General features: G+C 40.2%; 1 protein-coding gene across 1 annotated transcript in view; it reads left to right on the top strand.

Moving 5' to 3' along the window:
- Positions 1 to 127: 127 nt before the first annotated feature.
- Asah2 (N-acylsphingosine amidohydrolase 2) overlaps positions 128 to 23937 on the top strand; it is an 86908-nt gene continuing 63098 nt past the window's right edge. Inside the window, exons 1-7 of the mRNA XM_008829708.1 lie at positions 128 to 189; positions 2638 to 2769; positions 6496 to 6656; positions 7919 to 8068; positions 13332 to 13508; positions 15463 to 15590; positions 16784 to 16861. Of these exons, the coding sequence (XP_008827930.1) occupies positions 2643 to 2769; positions 6496 to 6656; positions 7919 to 8068; positions 13332 to 13508; positions 15463 to 15590; positions 16784 to 16861 (821 nt within the window). The 5' untranslated portion in view covers positions 128 to 189; positions 2638 to 2642. The remainder of the gene's footprint in view (positions 190 to 2637; positions 2770 to 6495; positions 6657 to 7918; positions 8069 to 13331; positions 13509 to 15462; positions 15591 to 16783; positions 16862 to 23937) is intronic.

Here is a 23937-nt window from a genome sequence, read left to right as displayed (position 1 = left end):
CTGGTACAGGCACACAGGTATGCTAAGGAGAACTTTAGCACTCCTGGATCTGACTATGAAAACTTTTCTTCAGTAGATTTGGAAATGTGTTGAGGAGTCAGTCCAGCAACCTACACAGGTTAAGGAACAAGATTCTCGATGGCCATTTGCTTTCCTAGAGGCAAACACTGCTTTGATTCTTAGAATCAGGTAAGAATGACTTTTTTTTCCTTGGAGAGAAACAGAAAAGGAATTCTGGCTTATCCTATTATCTCAGAGGCCTTCAGAAAACCCCAAATTTCACCTCCTTTTCAATAGCTTTAGAAACCAGTTTTGTCAGATTGTTAATTTTTTATTGTTCTGACAAACAGGGATTCTAGTGTTGCAAAGATATGGCAGTCTGCTATTTTATTGCTGGAGCCTCACCACCAAGTTTGCTGGATTATGACTAAGTGGGGGTTATTATGAAATCTATGCTCATTTAAGATATAATCATAAGTTTAATACCTCAAGGTGTATTTGCATTTTGAAGACAGACAAGGCACCTTTCTTAATGTTTGAATTTATCTTTTAATTCTCAGTGTTAGAAATATATAATACTAACACAACTTTTGATTTCTTGAAAGGTGGTGGTAATGTCAGCCTGCATGGTTTAAAAAGAATGCTTAGTTGTTGGCAAGCTCAAGGGCCTTGTTGCCTGGTGTAGGAAGGTTGACAGTGTAAGAGTAGCACCCCCACATACACACAGTGCCAACTCTGTTTCATGTACAAGCTTCTACCCTATGTACACATTTATATATACAGTCTTCATGTTGGTGCTCTGCGGTTGAGGTGCCCAGCTGTTCATTATCCCATCTTGGAGGAGGCTCTAGAAATCAGAGCTTTGAGCAAGTACTAAGTATATTAGGACTGAAGTCTCCCACTAGAACAGCAGCTAGTGGAGCAAATTTCTTTAGATACCATTGGTTCAGAGGTACATTTTAGATATGTTTCTGATTCCTGGGACAGATGGTACATGTTGGGACCATGATGCTAGTTTTGCCCTAGATTTGAGATTCCCCCCTTCCCCCGCTGTTGGTGTTGAGGGTGATCCTAGGTATAATAAAAGAATGAGGACAGCTTCCCAATAATGAAGAAATATATTCCTGTCTTTTTGTCTACTCCCAGTTCTTTCCAACTCTGAAGTTTCTGTTGTCAGACTGATTTGTCACCTGTAGCCCAAAGATTTCAAAATCAAATGCTTACAGAAACCAGGCAGTAATTTAGACAGATTAAACCCATGGATAGGGATTAGCAGACTGGAGCCTGCCTGCCACACCCAAAGGATAGCAGTTCTGCCATATTTTAGGAGCTACTTTCAAAGAAAATGTGAACTTTTAGATTTAAAGTGTCAATTCTATCTCTACAGAGATGCTATAAAGGATATCTTGTATCTTGTCTTCTAGGCTAACTCAAAACAAAAACTTGTCTGGGTCTTACTGAATTCATGTATTTCTTGCCATTTTGCAAATGTCAGGTTAGTGGTAGCTTAGTCACAAATTAGTCATTTTGAGGAAAAGTCCTAGGATTCCAACCCCACGTCATTGCTCAGGCTTCCCAAGGGATAGGTTAAGAAAACAGGCTCTAAAAGACCCACATGTGAACATTGTTAAACTCTCTTAAAGCCAGAGACGATTTCGACTTTGCTGTTTGAAATGCAATGATAACGACTGTATTTCAGCAATTAATTATACCCCAGAAACAAAAGAAGTAATATTAACAGTGCACAGTATCATTTTACGGGAATTCTGTAACATTGATACTAAAACTATCATTATATATCTATTTGGAGTTGGGGAAACTGAGGCTCAGTATCATGAGATTTCCTAAGGTCACCCTGTAAGTGGAAGATTTGAGATTTCACCTCAATGGTCAGACTTTAGAAATCAGCTTCAACCCACCGTGTTATATTTCTCTCATTATACTACAGGGTTTTTAGTGTCTGAAGTCACTTTTAATGAGGATAAATGCTTCCAAAACATTCTAAGGGAACATTTTTGTAGAAGACAGGATTTATGAAATATGTGACATTCTTCTGATTGCCAAAGGGAGATTTTTACTAACACCTGACTTGAGACCAGAGTTCCACACCAGAAGTATTGTGATAACAGAATTTAAACACCAATTTTGTGTGTTTCACTTCCACTTGGACAAGATAATTCTACTTGGTCCATAGAAATGAAGGGTACATCTCTAAGCCAGTCAGCCTCTTCCAAAATATGAGCAGTGTGTGTGTGTGTGTGTGTGTGTGTCTGAGTCAGTTTACAGACAGAACCACTTTCAACCCAGACCTGTGTATGAACCCATAATTGCCACAATCAAAAGCTGTATGACATAACCAAGGAACGCAAAGGGATTTTACCTTAGTTGCCAGTGTCAAGTCATAGGTGTGGTTGCTGAAAGATTTGGAAATCATTTCCAGGCTTTTCCAGTTCTTGTCTTCCAAGGACTTGGGACCTGGAGCCAGAGGTAATTGTGTCTTGTACTTGCTGTTCCTGGCATAGTTTACTGATATAAAAGATCTAAGATATCTTGGCTTTAAGAAGCTTGAAACATGCATGTGTTAATTTGTCATTCTTTATCTCTCAGGTTTCTTTGCCCATCTCTCTTTTGCCTCAGGAGAAATGGCCAAGTGCACCTTCTCCACCTTGGAGGCACTCCTCATTTTCCTTCTGGTAATGATGACGGCCATCACAGTGTCCCTTCTCACCCTCTTGTTCGTCACCAGTGGGACCATTGAAAACCACAAAGGCAAGTGTCATGGACTCTCCTGGATGTTATTCTCTGGCCCATAGGACATTTCTTGATTAGAGTGCAGCACCAAGATGAGAAATGGTGTTTTCTTGTTCAGTTGTGCATGAGCAGCCTTGGATGACTGTCTCCCACTCCATGAATTGCCCATCCTACATTGATAGCAACTTTTATCACATGTACCTTTGTCCACAAATAGCCAGATAGCAGACATACACACAAATGTCCTCTTCACTTGTCTGTCAATGTACTCATAGTCCAAGGTTCTTACAAGTCCTATGATTTCATCTTTTGCTACAAAGCCTTCGGTGTTTATCTGTCTGCTGGTTCGTGTTATCTTCTCCTGGGAGTAAAGAAGAAAAGAATAGAAAAAAAAATATAAAAATCCCCAAACAGTACATATCACTTAGCCTATAAAAAGCATTAGGGAAGGAGGTTCTCAAACTCAGTCTCTATGAAGGCAATCAAGCTCTGTAAACAAGATGGCTTGGGAAGGCACTCAGGAAAGAGACCTGTTCAACCTCCCTGGTATTTCTTGTCTGGGACACCTAGGGTCTTAGTTCTCCTGAGCTTTTGAGATCATCTAGACATGGGAATTTTCTTTTTGCAATGTTGGAAGTAAATTTAAGTTTCTGAAGGTGATGTAGGCCTACATTTTCAGGCAATACTGGCTTTGGGTCTTGTATAGAGCCTCTGTTTCAGGGCAAGGATACATGATTCTTTATTGAGCAGAGAAGAAAGGTGAAGGTTGAATGCTTTGACCAAATTAAAGGGCGAAGTGAAAAGGAACTAAGATATTTTTCGCCCCATTTTCCCCCTTTGGAACCCCTTCTCTTTTACTGTATATTCCTTGCCTTGTCTTGGAGCTTCGAATTCTCTGTGTATTCAAAGGAATAATGGTTCTCAGAAGCGGTGGTGGGCAGAGCAGAGTCTTGAACTACTAGAAGTGAAATATTCCAGAGGACTTGTTTAGTTTTAGCTCTTTAAATTAGAGAATCAGGGCCCAGTGTGAGGCCTGTGCTTTAATCCCAGCACTCAGGAGGCAGAGACAGGCAGATCTTGGTGACATCCAGGTCAGCTTGGTCTACATAGTAAGTTCCAGGCCAGCTGGGATTACAGGGAGAAGCCATCTCAAAAAACAGTTAGAGAAACAGGAGGCAGGGACTCAGGGAGGTTCTTAGGAGCTACAGTAACTATTCTCATAACAGTAGCATATATATATATTCATATATGAATATATATATTGAATATAGAGTTGTCTAATAAGAGTTCTACATAATTTTCTCATCTTGTTTTCACAAAATTTCCCTGGACTTGGTGCCATTTTATATACAGAGAAATCGAAACCTTAAGACTACAAGAACTTGCCCTGTGTGTGAGGCTCAACCTTCCTTAGCATCACATTTCTATGTTGACAACAGTGTAGTAAAAGCAAAATAATGCCTTCCTCATTGTAACATCTGATGTTCTGCCCCAAACACGGGCAGGTCTAGCTCCACCTGCCATGCAGGTAGAGGATCATCAGATTCGGAGTTTGAGGTTCTGTCTGGGTGCCAGATTCCTCATGCATTCTTTCGGAAGTCTTGGTTAAGTCACTTCTCCAACTTTCGGTTTTCTTATTTGTAAACTTGAGGAGGCTATATTACCAGAGATTTTAGGGTCCAAGCCTGGGCCCTGAAACCTTAACAAGATAGACTTGGCCACCTGGCCTTAACAGACCAATTAAAGAGAAAAAGTGAAAAGCAGGAAAGAATTTATTCAATATGGTCACACTGGGAAGAGGAACAAAGAGGGTCAGTGACTCCACACTCCAAATTCACTTTCAGAGTCCTGACATGAGGTTTAAGTTTAAATAGTGGGGAGTGGTATCTACAGTGAAGCAACCTGGCCAGGGTGTCATCCTGTCCATCCACCATCACTGTATCAGCCCCAGTCTCTCCTGCAAGGTGGTCTGACAAGTTGTCAGAGCAGTGTAGAATCTCTTTCTAGGAGACAGGTTCCTCCTCTGCTGGCACCAGGTTCCTGGTCTTTTCTTCTTCAAGCATGTAATTCCTGGGGAATTTCCTATTTCTAGGAGCACATTGTTCTAGTAATCTGATAGCTAGAGTGAACAGGACAGAAAGGTCTCTTTATTGCTGCCAGGTCAGCTACAGTTGGAGTAGATGATCTCAATGTTTTAGCTGTGAAACTCTGAAATCTGAAAAGCTACATATAAATCCCTTGTCTAAGTGCTTTCTGAGCACCAGTGCTTTGTCCCTTGGACATTTACTGTCTTGGCAATGCCTGGCTACTGTCTGGGGGCAGAAAAAACCCAAAATCACACACAAGGAAGTCTGTACATACATTGTCTAAATATGTAAAGAAAATCAAAGCTATATACCAGCCATTGCTCTAAATTTTTGATATACTGTTGCATAGTTACTGTTCAAAACTGTGCTAAGAAGCATGATGCTATCCCCTAAGTGTAGATGAGCAAGTCAGGGAATATATGTTATGTAATCTATTTGGCTAAAAACTGTTAGGGTCTGATTTCAAACCAGGCAGCTTGTATCTGGAACCTGCCTCTTAATCTCTGTGTTATTCTAAATCCCCTGATATTCATACGTGTTTGTGTATTATACATATATATGTGTGTATATATACATATATTGATATGGAATATATATGTATAAACACATACATATATTAGTATTATCAAAGCAAAGAATCTTTTCACCAAATGAACAATGATTTAAAGATCTTGGACTTTAAATCTCCCACTTGTAAATTGCAGGCAACCATAGTTAAAACTGGAAATCTAGTATGGTCCAGCATTAATAAGGGGCCTTACAATGCTGAGGATCCAAGCTGGACAGTGACAGATGGATGACTCTGTGGATGAGGAATCCAGCTGGATGTAGCTGTGATGGAGGTAGATCAACTCTGCAGGGAGTGGCAGAGAGGGTTTGGCTGGTAGGAAAGCAGTGAGGTATCTCGACAATGGACAAATAAACACCCTGGGGTTAGCTTTAGCAGGCTGCGTGACAGGACTAGAACACACTTTGCTTGTCTGGGACAGAAAAGCGGGGGAAGTAGGTGAAGTGAACGAAGGTGGCAAGAAAATTCTGGGGAGAAGTTGAAGGCGGAGGATGGTCTGTAAAGGCTTTGATTGTTATCCAAAGCATCCCTAGAAAGAGATTGTGCTTTGACTTTTGATTTCAAATAGTCTGCCCTTTCTTACTATCTATTTTATATGCAGGAGAATACATAAAGCCAGATGTGGTGGCACACATCTACAATCACAACACTGGGAGGCAGAGGCAGGAGGAGCTTCAGTTCAAGGCCAGCTTGAACTACAGAATAAGTACTTGCCTCAAATAATAAACAAACCAGGGGCTGGAAAGATGGCTCAGCTGTTAAGAGCACTGTCTGTTCTTGCAGAGGGTCCAGGTTTGGTTCCCAATACCAACATGGCACCTAAGAAACATCCATAACTCCAGTTCCAAGGGATCCAATGCCCTCTTCTGACCTCTATAGATACTTATATATATTCAGGCAAAACACTCACACACATAAAATAAAAATAAATGAAAAATGAAAAATAAAGCCAAACAAAACAAAAAATGAAACAAAAGAAGAGAGATAATATAAAATTTTTTTCTTAAGAACTTGAAACTATGTCTTCTAAATTGGTACAAGAAAATAGGTGGGATAAAGTGTTTCTCAAATATCTTGTTCTGTTTTCAGATTCAGAAAATCATGGATTTTCAACCACCCAGGGCCCCATGGTCACCCAGACCTCTCCAATGACTCACACTCCAGAGTCTCCTCCATTTCAGAACTTCAGTGGTTACTATATTGGTGTTGGGCGAGCTGATTGCACAGGACAAGTATCAGATATCAATTTGGTAGGTCAATAAACATCTGGGTCGAAGAAGGGGACTGTGAAATAAGTAATTTTACCATTTGCATCCTTTGTTCATGATTGTTACATAGTGATTGCTTCGTGCTTTCCTATTTACTTCACTGCTGTCTGACATTGGGAATATTATCTTAAAGGAAAGAGATTTTTTTTCTATCCCATTACAAGTTTTTTTTGTAAAGTCAGTAGATCACTTTTTATGTGTGGATCCATATGCTTAGGTTTTCCCTATTTTACACTTTTGTGAGAAGCCAGAAAAATCTCTGAAGATCTGGGACTTTAAATCTCCCACTTGTAAATTGTAGGCAACCATAGTTAAAACTGGAAATCTAGTATGGTCCAACATCAAGCACCTGCATGAGTCTGCGGTGGCCTGCTGACTGCTAGCATGCAGCTTCTTGACTATCATGGTAGACATAACCAAGTATGTCAGTGCCTGCCTAGGAGACCACAGAGTGAAGCTGTCTGCTGGAATTTGCTCCCTTCTACCAAGTGCTCGCTATACTCTGCTGATTACTCCCAGCTGTTTATTCTGAAGAATAACTCTGAGACACGAACCCCAAGTGTATACTCTCACGAGGATAAAGCAAACAGCAGAGGGGGCAGCCAAAGACCTGGGTGTAGTTTTTATGGGTGGCTTTTAGGAGTTGAAGAGAGAAGGGCTGTGGAATAGGAGAATAGGATCTTAGCTTAGTTTAGGAATTGAGAAGCTGGTAAAAAGCTGAGTGGAGGACATTAGTAAAGATTATCTTATGATAAGCATGCTATTTTCTTCAGAAAACAAAATAACAAAACTAATAACCAATGTATGAAAGTTTCCAGTCTTTAGGTTGTTCCCGAATAATATGGGATAGAAGTCAGGGAAATAGTGCCTTCCTTATAGCACCTTAGAAAGGCCCCTTCCATGTCAAAAATTCAAAAGGACCTCAAGGTGCACAGTGGAATTTCGGACCCCCCTGCTTCACTCCCTGCCGCTGAAAGCCTTCTTCCAGTCCTATCAATACTTTGCACAGAACCAAAGGCTCTGGTGATGATGGTGATGATGATGATTATGTTGATGATGATTAGTGATGACGATTTTGGCTTATTTATTTATGTTTTTGGGAACACACACATAATCTCACTGAGCCACATAATCATGTCGATTTTATCTTTGTACTCCTGAGCTGTCTTTTCTGGTAAGTTAGTGCCTGGGTTCTGGGGCAGGGGAGTGAAACAAAGCATTTCAGAGTCTCTCTCTCTCTTTAGATGGGCTACAGTAAAAGTGGCCAGAATGCACGGGGTCTCCTCACCAGACTGTACAGTCGTGCTTTCATCGTGGTGGAGCCTGACGGGTCAAATCGAATGGCGTTTGTCACCATTGAACTAGGCATGATTTCTCAACGACTCAGGCTGGAGGTGAGTGATGAAATGAGATCGAAAGGAATCCGTGGTTGCACGCAACCAGAACTCGGCACTCGTGGTCTCACCTCCATTGACTATCTACTGCCTTCAACATAAGATCTTGAAAGTCTAGTAAATAATTACACAGGGAGAATGGTCCTTTCTATTGCAGTCTTACTAAAACTTGTCATCAATTTTGCTGATGGCTCATCATCATTGTGAAAGCAAATTATTTTTGAAAGCTTATCCACTCACCTTCACATGTGTTCTCTCAATTAGTCATCCTTCTTAGACAAATGAGAGTGGTAATTAATCGCTAATCCCTCCTTCAAAGTCTTATGAGAATAGATATGATGAGCAATCGGATAAGAATTAAAATGCGGCTTTGAAATGACACTGGCCACAAATTGGTAATGGAAGAAATGGGGTGATAGGTACATAGGGGATTGTTCTGTTAGTCTGGTTATTGTGGTATGAGTTTGAAAATTTCTGTGACAATTTAAATGATATAATATAAACCTTCTTAACCCTTAAACTCTACTGTATCATATGGCAGAATTTTCCATGATTAACTTTTCCTAAATTTAGACCTTATTACTCATCTACATGGACAGTAGAAGTTAGCAGAAATGAATATACAGGGTCCCATGTTGCTTGAGGCCTTAAAGAGTAGAGAAAGAGAAGAAGGAAGGGGAGAGAGGAAGGCAGGCAGGAAGGGGAAGGAGAGGCAAATCTAGTGACAGTTACGACTCCGTGCCTGTCTCCTGAGTCAGTTTCAAAGCCCTTTTCCAGTTCTACTTTCTGTGTAGGCTTAGGTCACACACAATTACCCCATTTAGCTCATTAAGCAACTCCATCCACATTTAAAATTAAGAAAATAAAGCTTTAACATTGTTTTCATTTTCGAGCCAGGGTCTCACTATGTTGCCTAAGGCTAGGTAACTCATTCCCAATCACCATCCTGCTCCAACCTACCAAGTGCTGGGATTATAGACATGTACTACCACACTCAGCTAGGCTTTACCTTTTGAAGACAGTGGTATTGAAGAATTTTTGGATGTATAGCCTTTTAAGAATTAGCACAAGGAGATAGAAAATAAGAATTAGGAAACCATTTTCTTAGTAGAAGTGATACTTGAGTGTGCAGAGAGTTTTAAATGAGAGAGAGAGAGAGAGAGAGAGAGAGAGAGAGAGAGAGAGAATCTTAAATGTAAAGGATTACATAAACACAGATCATGGTAAGAAGGGCCTGGAATATAGACTTTTATTTGAGGAACAGAGGAATTTCTTAGGACTATGGAGGCATGCATGTGGAGATGTACCAGCAATCAAGGGCTTGGGATCCTGGATTGATTTTAATTATGGGGATAATGTGGAGTCTTAGGAAATGTTTTGTAGGGTAAACACAATTTTGCATTATTATGTTTAGTCAGATAGTGATGCTTTATATGGCTTGGAATAAAGTGGAGCTAGACATAAGGTCACATACTAGTAGATTCTTTAGCATGGAGACTGGATGGTGAGGGTCCAGTTAGGAAAACAGTAATCATAAAGGTATTTCAAACAGAAAAGATTTAATACCAGCAAGTTTTAAAAAATATTTTATTTGTTATTTTTATTTTATGTGTATGAGTGTATTGCCTGCGTGTAGGTAAGTGCACCTGTGTCCTGCAATGCCCATGGAGGACAGAAGAGGCCATTGGATCCCCTGGAACTGGAGATACAGACAGTTGTTAGTGGCCATGTGGGGGCTGGGATTCAAATCCAGGTCTTCTGCAAGAACAACCAGTGTTCTTAACCGCTGAGCCATTTCTCCAGCTGCTACCAGAGAGTTTTATAAGGTGTTAGAGGACTGAAAGAACCAGAAAGGAAGTTAGGGTTGTGGGAAGGGCTTTTTAAACTTTTCCTGACAGTTTCTATATATCATGTGAGATGGCACAATGTCTTAACCCAATAGAATGGCAGCGAGACCACAGGTGGTAGGGCATGAAGATAAACACTGGTGACATTGGAGATGGACATAAGCACTAACATAGTACTCATGGTGAGCTAGGCACTGTTCAGAGTTCTTCATATGTATTAATAATCCTCCAAACAACACTTTGAAGGAGGTGTTAATATTGTGGTACTATAAAGACAAAAAATCCACGTTGCAAAGGATGAAGTAACTCACAGTGAGGAATCAGCAGAGCTGGGCTTCAAGCTCAGGCATTCTGGTCTTAAGGCTGTGCTTGTTACCACTGCACCTCTCTGCTTTTCTGAGGAATCAGACATGGCTCTGGGGTGGCACAAGCCTTAATTCTAGCACTTGAGAGACAGCAGGAGACAGATCTCTGTGAGACTGAGGCCAACCTGGTCTACATAGTGAGTACTAGGCCAGAAGGGTCTATATGGAGACACTTTCTCAAAAAACCTAAACCCAAACCCAAACCAAACAAACCAAAACCACAAACATGGCTCTGCTGGGCAATGGTTGTATCGTCATCAAGAAGAGGAGATTCCAAAGGCAGACCTCGGGGGTGGAGAGAGGAGCACAGAGGGCCTGACATCTTGGTTTCTAGATGCTCTCAGGTCACTCACTGGCGGCCACAATTTAACCTCTTCTTCCTGTTCTTACTTCTCCCTACAATATGAGGCCCAGTGAGAAGGACTTTATATCAACCCATTTAAATTTATAAGGTGAAGTAATTCATGAATACAAGGGAAGATGGCAAAAATAAATGCAGTAGATAGATTAAGCTTATTTGCAACACCTGGTTTTAGGTAAGGTCTCAGTCTCAGTTTTAAGATGGAGGACACGTCCAGCATGGATGAAGATTAGGGATGATCTGTGGGCAGAGCAGTGAGGCAGGGCAGGAAACAGAATGGCTTTCTGGCTCTTTTGATCATGCTCCCAAGAGTGTCATCAGTAGGAAATGGAATGGAAAGGGAAGACAAAAAATGGAGAATAGACAGGAATGGCCTTTCTTTGTTCTCGGCCCAGACACTCTTCCTTTCATGCAGTGGGCGTGGTGGCTTATAGTGGCTAACTGCGGGCATGGCTGCTGTAAGGATCTTTGAATTGCTTTGAATTTCTCTAATGTCTCATGTGCCTAGTTTCTGTGATTTAAGATATCTGTGAGCTGTTCATTTGTTCTAAAACTCAAGATTAATAACTGCTGTCTTCTTAAGAGCTTCAGTCCAGACTTGACAGGAAGAAATGTACTTTTTTAGAAAATTCTAGGCAGTAGTTCATCAGGATTAAAATGAATGGGGCAGGGGCTTCAGAGTTGGCTTGCTTTTCTCTTCTCTTACCTTCCCGTCCTAGTTAAGAGTTGGGAGAACATTAGCTTTTGACTTTAGTTCAGCTCCATGGTGTTCCTTCATTGATTATTTGATTGTTTTCCTTTCTCCTTATAGACCTTTCTTGTTAATGGGTCTGGTAATAACTCTTTGGGAGAAATATGTGAAAGGGATTAGGCCATGGGACCAGAGTTAATGTCAAACAGAAGAACCACAGAAACTTGTTGGGATGGAGAATGAAGTCCACTTTGTCAGAAGGACGCTAGTAATGCTAATCACATTTTCTCTCCCTAGTTCTTTCATGTCACATTGTCGCTTATATGAACATGGTAACCTAGTAATTGATCTTTAAGACATGGAGAGGTTAATGAAGCAAAATTGTTTATAGTGTCTTTTTTTTTGTTTTGTTTTAATGACCACACGATTGGAACAAGGGTGATATAGATCTTTAGTTAAAGTGATGAGATCAAGTGATCATATATATATATATATTAAGTATATAGCACATAAACTGCTGCACCTGTAGAGCACTGTGTGCTGAAACTGGATTGAAGGAGCTCAGTAGAGGCAATGGTTAAGCATTCCTGAATGTTGTGAACTAGTTATTAAACTGAAACTGGCCATAGTAAGAGTCTTCATACCACAGAAATTGTCAGTCAGCACACATGAAGACTTGCTTTTTCAGAGAGTCCCTTTACCAGATTATATCTGCCATACTCCAGGTAAACATTGCTAATTGGTTGCTTTCATTTAGACGTCCTTACAAGATCATTGCAATGATCTGATATGTAGAATCTGCAACAATAGCAAGATCCAGATTGCAGATGATAAAACAGAATCACAAGTATGTACTCTCCAACATTACTAATTTTTTCTGTATTTTCTTGATGTGTGTATGCCATGTAAAAGTGCTAGTTGAGTGTGTAGGTGTTCAGCGATTGAGTAATGCAATGAACATTTGCTAAAGATCTTTGTATTAGTTACCTATTGCTGAAAACAAATCATTCACAAACCTAGTGGCTCAAAGCAGCACTAATCCCGAATGACTGTGGAGGGTTTCTGTGTGTTTTAAATCCCTGAATGTCATGTGGTTGCATGTTGGTGCTGACAGGATGAATCTTCTTTTTGTGCGCCTTACACAGGATTCTTGACATGCCCTCAAACACAGTAGATGGTTTTCCTTAGATCGACAGGTTTAATAGCCTGTGTCAGAGAAGAGATGATTCTTCGTCTTGTAAAATGAGGCAGTGGAACAGCAAAGAGACCTTTGTAGAGTGTTTCCTGTGCCTAGAATGTTTTTCCTGAGGTTCATTGACCAGCTTCTTTATTCATTTAAACCTCTGCCAAAGGAAGCCTCTCTTTGGGAAGGTCTTTCTTCATGACTGTCCATCAATGTCTTCCTTATCCTGCAAGTGTTTTTATTCATAGAATTTGTCACTATGTAATATAATATGTATTTATTTTTGTATATTTCCTTCATTATACTAAAACACCGTAATTGTATGAATGTGCTATATTTCTCCTGCCTAGATGTTAATCCTTTATTTTGAATGAGGATTAAGTAGGTGTTCTGGTTAGAGAGCATTGGATGTGGAGTTTGGCTCTGTTACTCTTTAGATTAGTGGACAAATTAACTTCTGTGCATCCATATTCTCAACTAAAAACAAGATTAATGATAACTTTGTCTTGGGGTTTTTGTAAATATTTTAAACTGTGTAATATATATTATACCTTTATAATATATTTATATTATTACATATAATATATAATATCATATTATATATATTATATATAATACCTTTCCTTGTGCTTGCATGTAGCAAGACTCTACAAAATGTTAGCAATTGCTGTTGTTGCCGGACTTGTGACTACGGTTGATCAACTTAGAAGGATGGGAAATCTGTATGGCCCAGTGATCGAGCTCATCAGAACTTTTTCTCCTGCTGAGAAGCTATAGTATTCTTCTTCTTAGTTCTGTGTTTTGTTTTCCTTCAAGGTACTGAACAGACTACAGAGGAAATATGGCTCCCTGTACCGAAGAGACAATGTTATCCTGAGTGGCACTCACACACACTCAGGTCCTGCAGGATTTTTTCAGTACACAATATTTGTGCTTGCCAGTGAAGGATTTAGCAATCGGACCTTTCAGTACATGGTCTCTGGTATCGTGAAGGTAGGAAAGGGCCCCAGAGCAGCTGCTGTTCACTGTTCTCACAGATGGTTTGGGACTGGTTTGGGGTGACACAGAGAAACTCCGCACAGGGTTTGGGTCTGAGCACAGTGTTAGTTTCTACCTTTTATTCTCTTTCCGTCAGTTACCAGAAGCAGGTCTTTCTGCTTGCAGCTCAAACGTTAATAATCAGGAAATGATGGTGGGAAGGAAATAAGTTTTATTTGAGAGCTGGGACTATGAAAGATGAGGAGGAGGGTGCTACAGTCTCCTCTTCCCTTCCCTGCAAAAAAGAGGAACCATCCTAGGGAACTCAACGGTGACAGTGCTTTTATAGAGAGGGAAAGGAGGTGCAGTGGAACAATATGGAGGAAAGCCATGTTCCAAGTCGGGCCTTTACCATTGGGGCATGGGTCCCCCCCCCTCCCTTTTTGTTCAGAGCATTTACAGCAGACTCTCACCTCATGGGGTTCATCACAAGCACATTACTGTTCTGCAAGTTCAGTATCAGTAATTTTCATGAGTTGCGTTAGTTAAAGCTCAGAATTAAAGAAAAAGGAGGGGCATTCACATTCTGATGTGTATTTGAAGGTCATCAGGTGTTCCACTGACTTTTCCTTTTTTTCTCTTTTCCCTCCCTCCCTCCCTTCCTTCTTTCTTCCTTTCTCCTCTCTTCCTCCCTTTCTTCCTTCTTCTCTTCTAATAATTTTTGACTTTGCAGCCGAGGTTGACCTTGAACTTGCTATTCTCTGGCCAAAACTCTTGTGTGCTAGAATTACAGCTGTGCACTACTACCCCAGGCCCTGACTCACTTCTGCTTCCATATAGGAACTGTGGCTCTTAGATCTGAGACTCTGACTGATTAGAAGAAAAAGTCTCTATAGCAGTAATGGCATGTCATCATCATCATCATCATCTAAAGAGATGTAACTCATAGAAGGCCCCGCAGTTTGTCTGTCACAAAGTCAGAGCAGAAAAAAACACCAAGTAGTTATAAGTAATCCTATTATATTCTTGTATTTTTAAAGACCAGAAAGGATTCAATTAGACATAATTTCTCAAATCCTTTATAGTGGGTCCAAATCTTCATAGGGTCCTAGCCACACCTTCAAGTCCCCTCCCATTCTTGTCTAGGGTACCTTGCAGTCCTCTCTCTCCTCTGTCTTCTAGTTTATTGCCTTCTTGTACAAGAGTCCTTAAAATGTTTTTCTTTATTATTTTGCCTTCCAGGTTTAGTTCCTCTATTTTTTTTTTCTCACAAAGTCAACCCTAAACTCAGGGATCCATCTGACAAAGGCAGGATTTTCTTTCAATAGTATTTTTCATACTGTGGTTAGGAACTTGCTAAAGGTCTATGAAATAAAGGTCCTAGGTTTTAAGAAACATTAAATACAAAAGAACTCAAAGTATATTGGGAAACATACATTACACACCACAGGAGTATAGTTTTGTTCTGAACTTCTGTTTTAAGATGTGTATGTTAATGTGTGTTAAGTTGTGATAATAGCATGTTTCCCTCACTGTGGCTCTCAGTTAAAAATGTTCACAAACTGCCATGGAGGATAATGGATTGAGAGAGAGGGTGGGATATATACATGATAGTAAATCTTGTCCCAGTGTGGCAGGAGTCAACTTTCCCATTTTTTGGCCATTCAAAATGGCAAAGTGTTCATGACCTAACAATCTAAAGATCCTAGGAAACAGAGGTCTTTGGGAGTTTAGGTGGTGAATTAGTACCATGTCTCCATACATATATCATTTCCCTTATTTTAACCCTGTAAGCCATTCTCTTTTACCTCCCAAGGGATAAGGGTCCTGTTTCCAGCTTTTATCCTATAGTGGGAGCACATTAGAAAGAAAGGGAATTGTCCACTGGGCTCTTCTGTTTGTAATGATTCACTCGTTGTGTCCACAAAGATGCATAAATTTACAATCCTCCCCTTTTTTTAACTTTCAGAGCATTGAGATAGCACACAAAAATATTAAACCAGGCAAAATCTTTATTAACAAAGGAAATATTGATGGTGTGCAGATCAACCGAAGCCCTTCTTCTTACCTTCAGAACCCACAGTCAGAGAGAGCAAGGTGAGAGGAAATTATCAACACGGTGTCATTGCATTTCCTATAAAAAATAGCAACAAAATCAAAGTCCAGAGTTGTTGTTGTTTGGTGGATGAAATGGGATCCCAGGACAGTATTGTCTCAATAAGTCATCTTAGTCTACTGGAGCTGAGCAAGGAGGAATGAAAGCAAAGAACTGGAAGGAAGGGCAAGACTTCAAATAAGCATAACTAAATGGAATAGCTAATAGAGATGGACGTTTTGTGCTTTTTAAAGTGATGACTCAAGACTTGTGAATGAAGAGAGGTCTGTGGATACTGTGGCAATTTAGCAGTTGTCTGTTTTAATGTGGTTGCTTGGCAGCTTACATCTGCATAGTTTTCAAAGCTGTTTAATTTTAGAAATTATAATCTGATTTTCCTTGAAAAGGTGCAAAGTGAAGTTGCAGGTATCAAATGACTTTGATTTGAATTCTCCGTATTTTTCAAGAGAGTCCATTGAAAACTGAGATGAGCAGAAATTTAAAAGATAAACCTTGTTTGTAAGAAACATGTATTTGTTATATAATGTCACACATATTACATAAAAATATACTTTAGCTTCAGTTTGTTGATCTAGTGCCCTAACACTGGTCATAAATGTAACCCATTATCTTATTTTAAAAATTTCATATGTATGTGTGTATTTCCTACATGTATGTAAATGCACCCATGCCTTATAATGCCTGCCGAGGTCAGAAGAGGGTTTTGGTCTCCCTGGAACTAGAGTTATGGATGGTTGTTAGCCACCATGTGGGTGCTGGGAATTGAACCTGCGTTCCTCTGCTAGAACAGCCAGTGCTCTTAACTGCTGAGCCATTTCTCCAGCCCCAGTAACCCATTTCCTTAGCTGAAATATGAGGTACTGGCTACACTGTGTAGGACACCTGCTTACTATGGAGTCTCACTATCTAAGTGGGCACATGGGAGAGCTCTTGTGCCACTGTGCACATGTGGAGGCCAGCAGACAACTTTGTGGAGTTGGTTCTCTCCTTCCACCTTTGCATGTGTTCTGGGATCAAACTCGGGTCCTCAGGCTTGCAAAGCAAGCACCTTTACCCACTGAGCCATCTGGCCAGTCCTATTTTTGTTATGTTTTTGTGTCTGCTTTTATTGTTTGTAGGACATGAGGGCAAATCTCTAACATCAACTGACTATGTTCCTTTGTTTTGCTGATAGGTATTCTTCAAACACAGACAAGGAAATGGTCCTCTTGAAAATGGTGGATTTGAAGGGAGCAGACTTGGGCCTCATCAGGTAGTCTCTCATCTTTCTTTCCCACCCTTTCTTCCTCTACATTTCCTCTCTCTCTCTCTCTCTCTCTCTCTCTCTTCTTTCTTCCTCTCTTCACCTGAGTATCTTTAATTATAGGGACAAGGAAAGAGAGTAGAATTTGGCGTCAAATTCTGAGGATAAGTTATGTGACTAGCAGTCCAGATTTGGCACCAGACATACCTGAATCCAGCCCTGGGATCTTGGATGTGGTTCTCAGCCTCTAAGCCTGGGTGTTTTCCCTGTAAAACATTATTATAAGGGCGAATCAAGTGAGGGATTTTAGTGAAGAGTTCAGCATATGTGTGTCTGGTCTATGATTCAAAGACTCAGTAAATTGTGTGTGTGTGTGTGTGTGTGTGTGTGTGTGTGTGTATGTGTGTGTCTGTGTGTGTGTGTGATGTTGGAGATGGAACCCTGGGACTTATGCATGGTAGGCCAGTACTCTGCCACTGAACTGCATCCATAACTTTTGAGTTTTTGAGATAGGGCCTCACTGTATAGCACAGACTAGCTTGAACTCTCTGTGTTGCTCAGATTGGCCATGAAGTCATGATCCTCCTGCTTCAGTTTACTGAGTGCTAGTGTGTCCTCTCATGCCTAGCAAGAAAGTCTGTGTTATTGCTTGTTACTTTATCAAGACCTCATATGAGAAGTTCTGGGATGGTAGACCATTATTTCTTGGTAAAATGAGAAAATAGCCTGACCACCAGGAAAGTAATAATAGATTTTAGGTTATTTATCTGTGCTTTCCTAAAAGGGTTAAGTCTCATGTAGGACAGTGTCAATTAGGGATGGAAGCTGAGCTAGGGCCACCCAAGGATGGAGAAGAAGTAAAATTTCAGCTTAGCATGGACTTTGGTTCTGTTATCTGTCAAAGCCAGCTCATGGGAAAGCATAGAGTTAGTTTTCTTCAAAGGGAAGACATTGTATTTATATGTCACTTCGGTCACAGAGATTGGATTGATCAGGAATTGACTAGGTGGCTACATAGTTCTAGACAGCTTGACCTTTGTACTTAAAAGTGATGAAACAAGTATTTGAGAGCACTTGGCTACTATGGTCAAATGGCTTGGGTTCCCTCTGGCCTGTCATCTTCTTAGTTCTGTAACTATAGAGACAAACTATGTAACTGTCTTTCAATTTTCTTATCCCCAAGCAGTTCTGAGCATATGGGATGAAGTGAGTCCTTAAAATATTGATAATAAGTATTAAATGGTAATGAGAAGTCTGCCAAGCAGAATTATGCAAAATATGAATGAAAGATTCTGTGTGAATAAATCTGTTACATTTAAACATATTTTTAAAAAGTAAAATTACACATATAAATTCCCTATTTTATCCCTAGCAACACACACACACACACACACACATACACACACACACACACACACACACACACACACACACACGTAATAGAAAAGTAGGGAAGAAAAAAATCAAGCTTATGACTTATAGTTTATCATATGCCAAGAATGGCCCTAAAGCTAGGTGGTGAATGTCATGGCCTGGTGAAACCATGTCACTTAGACCTCAACTATTCTATGTGAAAGTGGAAATCACAATACCTTCCTGGGTTGTTGGGAAATTAAATTAAATAATGCAAGGAAAGCTTCTGCTCTTCTAAAAAGCTCCATGTTGGCACATGAGGGTGCTTAAAGCTGGGCCTGGCAGCACGTGCCTACAGTCCCAGCACTTGGGGAGCCAAAGCAGAAGAATCATTAGTTCGAGGTTAACCTGAGCAGCATCTGCAGAACCAGTCTCAAAAAAACCATAGAAGCAAACAACACCAAACCAACTAACCCAACAAACAAACAAATCCAGTGCTTGAAAGTTTTAGCACTGGAGTTGCTCTTTGGGGTCACTAAATCTTCTTGATAAACTTTGCTGCCTGGGCTGACAGCATAAAAATCATGGCTCCCTTTTAATAAATCAATCTCCAGATTAATGCTACATGTTTCTTAGCATTTGTCTTACATTTTTTAAACGTCGGGTGTGCTTGGGGTGTATAGAAAAAGTTCCTATCTTCAAGGATCTTGTAAGGATAATTGGTACAGTAGATAAAAATAGCAGATAACCATGCATGAGTAAGTTGACCAACAGAACTATTGTGTGGGCATAAATAAACATTGTAGAACATTGGGAAAGGTGGCACTGGGTTATTTTGAGGGCATCTCTTGATCTGGCATTGGAAAGAGTCAAAGATTTCTCAAGGAGACTTGAAAAACAGTGAGTTGGCTGCAGTGTGTGCCTAGGTCAGGGTGTGGAAGTGAAGTGAACTTCAAGTTTTAGTTTACAGAGCATATCAGCATGAACTCTTATTAGAAGAGTGTGGGCATAAGAACATATATCTCCAACTAGTTCTATGGAGTAGCCCCCAATTTGTAGGAGAAGGTGCCTTGCTCTGACACTTTCCATTTATCTCTTAGCTGAGTGATTGAGGTTATTCAGAATTACCTTTTATTAGTGTTTAGACATTTATCAATGGAATCAGACAACTAAAATTGCTAGCTTTGTGACCAGATGTTCTCTGCTGCTTTGCAAATTACTATATTACAGACCTGAAAGTCCCAGGGTCAACTCTCAAGGTTATAGAGAAGCTTTCCCATCTGTTGTGCTTAAGGTCCTGTAGTAGGTGTATTGTTTCTACAGCTGCCATATGCTATCCATATAATTACTCCTGAAATTGTCTCTTGCTACGTAGTGATAGTTGTCCCTTGAATACATTAAAATCATCCCAAACATGAAATCAAACCTGGACCTTGAGAGATGGGGCTAGAGAGATGGCTTAGTGGCTAAGAGTGCTTGCTGCTTTTCCAGAGGACCTGAATTCAATTTCTAGCACACTTCAGACAGCTTACAACCAAGTATTCCAGTACATGTGGCATACATATGCATGGAAACACAGATGCATAAAAAAACCCGAGTTGCTAAATAACTCAGCCACCACATATTGGTTCCTATCATTCAGCAGAAACCCAAAGCATAAGGACTTTGGAAGTACAAGAGTCACCGAATTCCAGATCATGGAGATTGACTTGTTTGGCTATCAGCTAGGGAACAGGGGTGAAATGCCTTCCCCAGTATCACAGCCAAAACTATTCTTCCATAATTCATTTCTTCATACTTTCTTCAGTGAGTAAGCCTGCAGTAGATATCTATAATGTGCCATGCCAAACTTTGCTATTGAAACAGCCTTGGCCTTAAAATCAGGAGTCAAATACCTTGGAATCAAATGCCTAGGCTTGTAGTCCTTGAATAAATCCCTTACAGTCTCAGAAACTCAATTCCTATATTTCTTAAATGTGGACATCCTATCTTCTTTCAACACAGAGATTAGTCTTTCCTTTTTTAAATTAATTGTGTGCAGAACATACACATCATGAACTGAGTTACTCCTAGGAACATGCAATGGGCCAAAATACTTACAGCTGCTCTTCTCATAGGACATACTGTCTACTGATGGAGATAAAAAACATTTAAACAGTCATAAAAATACATATAAAATAATTGGGTTGAGTGCTAGGAATTATATAGTTAAATTTTAATTTGGTTAGGTGTTTAGAAAGGACTGGATATAGGACTAAAAGAAATGAAGGTTGTGAAAACCAAATAAAGGCTTAGACAACATGACAGCAGTATGGACTTCTGGAATGGCTTAGTTAAGAGGCCACTACCAGATGTCCAGGGAATCAAGAGTAAGCAGTAAACAAACGTGACTTGGTATACAAGAAGCCACCTTTGTATGCATTCCCACAACACACTCTTGGAATCAAGGGCACATGCTCTCTCCGGGAAAAAATAAAGTATGTTGTGTCAAATCTTCCAGTGGCTCAGCACGTCTTTTTAATCTTCTGGCTCATTTTGATCCTCTGTTCCTGATCCCTGGATTCAGCCCCCACAAGGGCTATCGTAAAGGAATTTGACTTTGTCATAAGATTGGAAAATGCTTCCCTGAGGAAGTGACAATGGAGTTGAAAGGTAAGAATTAATTGGCATAATGGGAATTGGCAAGTGCATTTAATACTCTTGGAGAAGCAGGTGCAAAGTCCTGTTCCATTGGAAGAACCGATGCATAGCTCTGTGACTAGAGCCTAGAGGATAAAGGGACAGGGTGTGTGAAACAGAGTCACAGATTAGATACATGATTGAGATTTTGATCCTGCCCAGGGTGGTGGTGCATACCTCTAATCCCAGGACTCAGGAAGCAGAGTCAGAAGTAGTCTAGCCTGGTCTGCAAAATGAGAACCTGTCTCAAAAAGCCAAATTGAAAAAAGGGAGAAATTTTGGTAAGGAAAATGGGAAATTAGTCAAGTATTTGAAGCTGACATTGAGGGTGAGGACTGGTGAAGGGTTAGGAAGAGTAGGGGCTTGAAGAAGGAAATTTATGTGAGTTAAACTGTTCCACAAGCCGCACAACCCTCTGTAACTGTCAGCAGTCGTTTGCTGGAGTTGATCCAAGTAAGGGTTAGGTTTCTATCCTTTTACCTCCTCTCCAGCTCTTTAAGCAAAAGCACTAAATAATTGTCTTCCAGACACAGAGAAAATGTTTAGAATGTTCTGAATTATGAATTAAAACACAAGCAGAGTAACATTTATGAAATCTACTTGGCAGACTCAGACTAATTCGTCTATAGACCTTGCAAATTCACTTTAGCTTGTCAACCAATGGAGGAAATAAAACCCAGTTAAGAAATCCCAATGTAAGAGCACGTGTGTGAAGAAACTAGGAAGGAAGAAAGAAAAATGGGCTTTTGTAAAAATGAAAAAAAAAATCACAGATGGGCACCTGAGTGGCAGTTCTGGAGTTGGGGGTGGGGGTGGAGAGACTGCTAGCCTTTCTCCAGGCATGATGCAACAGCACAGGCCAGGTATTTCTTCTTTTTGCCTGCATCTGCTTTGCAACTTTCTCTTCCTGAAGTTTGAGCAGTGGCACACACTCGTCCTCCCCTACCACCTCCTCCTCTTCTTTGGTCCCTTCCCCTCCTTCTCCCTCCCTTTCTTTCTCCTCCTTTCTTAGAGCAGCACCTTCTCTTTTGTATATTGCAAATCCTCTAATCATTTTAAAAATATTTTATTTATTGTTTTTATTTTGTATGTGTAAGTGTATTGCCTGAATGGATGTTACGTGCACCCGTGTTGTGCAATGCCTGAGGATGTCAGAAGAGGGCATCACATGCCCTGGAACTGTAGTTACAGATGGTCATTAGCTGCCATGTGGGTGCTGGGAATTGAACCCAGGTCCTCTGAAAGAGCAGCCAGTGCTGTTAACCACTGAGCCATTTCTCCAGCCCCAAATCTTTTAATTCTTACAGAAACCTTGAAAGGGAGTCCTTCAAAGAGACATTTTAAACAACAAGGGGGCACCAATGTGTGAAGAACGTTGGAATAATTTGTTTATAGACCTTGAAAATTCTAGTGTTTGGAAGTATTTAGGTGATAATATGGCCTTACAGAACTCAGACATGGTGTCCTGTGTGAATCTGACTGACTGTGCCAACTGTGACTGTGACGGTGAATCACAATGCTTGATTGTCTATTCTCAGTGACTTCCTCTAGTCTGTCTGTCTAGTCTGTCTGCGTTCTCCTCATTTAATTTGACCCCGTTCAAGTAGCAAATGCTAAAATTTCAGTGAGTACCTTTCACTAAACCATTCTTTTTTATTTTTATTTATTTATATTTGAAACAGGGTCTCACTATGCAGGCCTGTCTTCAGGCTTGTGATCCCCCTGACTCAGGGCCTCTAGTGCTAGGATTACAGGCAGCAGCACTGTGTCTGGCTTAACTTACTAAACCACCCTCATCTGTTCTTTTTCCTCCTTCACATCTCATCTTTGTCTTCTCCACCAGTATTAACTCTGGCTTAGAAAGCTCTGCTCCCTGTCTCTATCCATCTTCCCTGTCCTGCCCCTTTCTGAGTTGTTCTGAAGGTTGACACTGGCTCCCTGCCCTGATCCTCCACCATTGCCTGGCTCTTCTCCAGTGAAGGCTAGGCCAGTGTTGTGTACGGGCCTGGCACTGTGTCTGGTGCATCTTCCTGGAAAGGGAAGGTGCTTGATAAGGGCTTTCAGATGGCAGAATGATGAAAATTGACTGATAGCAGAGATGTGTCCCAACTTTGGAAAACAAAGTCATAAAAGCCAATTGGCAGAAGACCTTGGACTTTCTTGATTGTAACTTCTAGCTAGTTACTTGTGGTAATTAAAAGAAATGTGAGGTTACTGAGCTTTTCTCGTCCATCTTAATTTTGCCTTTTGATGATAAATAAGATGCTCACTATGAAAACCTTTAAAAATATAGGAATGCAGACAGGAAAAATAAAAAACATTTCACAATTATGCTGCATTGAATCCACTGTGGTTAACAGTCAGGCTCATTTGCTTCTGTTCATCTTCCATGTAGAAACAATTTTAGGAATTAAGTGTGAAAGGTCATTCTGTACGGGTCGTGCTTACACTCACTGAACTTTAAAACACTATGAAAATATTAACTATGTCTACCTGCTGAGATTGTCAAGTGGGGTTTCAGCTGCTTGTTTGTTTTTATAACAACCTTCTTCATAGCTAAAAAGAATTATTTTTTTTGTCTCAGTCTATGCAATTTTATAACAATATAGTTAATTCAGCCCTTCATAGTTTGCCATGTACATATTTATGTCATTTTCTTTCTATATTTCTTTGTTCCTAACTTTTTTCATGAACAAAACTTTTATTTTCTTGTCATTGAATAGTTTATTTATTTTTAACTCCAAACAAGAAGAAATCATTTAGTAGATAGACACATGTCCACCTATATTAGATACAAACACTAGAAGTTGTTTTATAAAGATGACACTGGCAGGGCGTGGTGGCACATGCCTTTAATCCCAACACTTGGGAGACAGAGGCAGGTGGATCTCTGTGAGTTTGAGGCCAGTCTGGTCTACACAGTGAGTTCCAGGCCAGCTGAGACTACAGGGAGACCTGGTCTCAAAAAGTCAGAAAAAAACAAAACAAAAAAAACCCAAACCAAAACAAAAAAAAAGATGGCATACTGGTAAATACGAGATATGTTCTTATCT

Source organism: Nannospalax galili, unplaced genomic scaffold, assembly GCF_000622305.1.
Source record: "Nannospalax galili isolate Female #2095 unplaced genomic scaffold, S.galili_v1.0 scaffold1551, whole genome shotgun sequence".
In the NCBI taxonomy this organism is placed as follows: domain Eukaryota; kingdom Metazoa; phylum Chordata; class Mammalia; order Rodentia; family Spalacidae; genus Nannospalax; species Nannospalax galili.
This window is presented reverse-complemented; position numbering and strand designations above follow the sequence as displayed.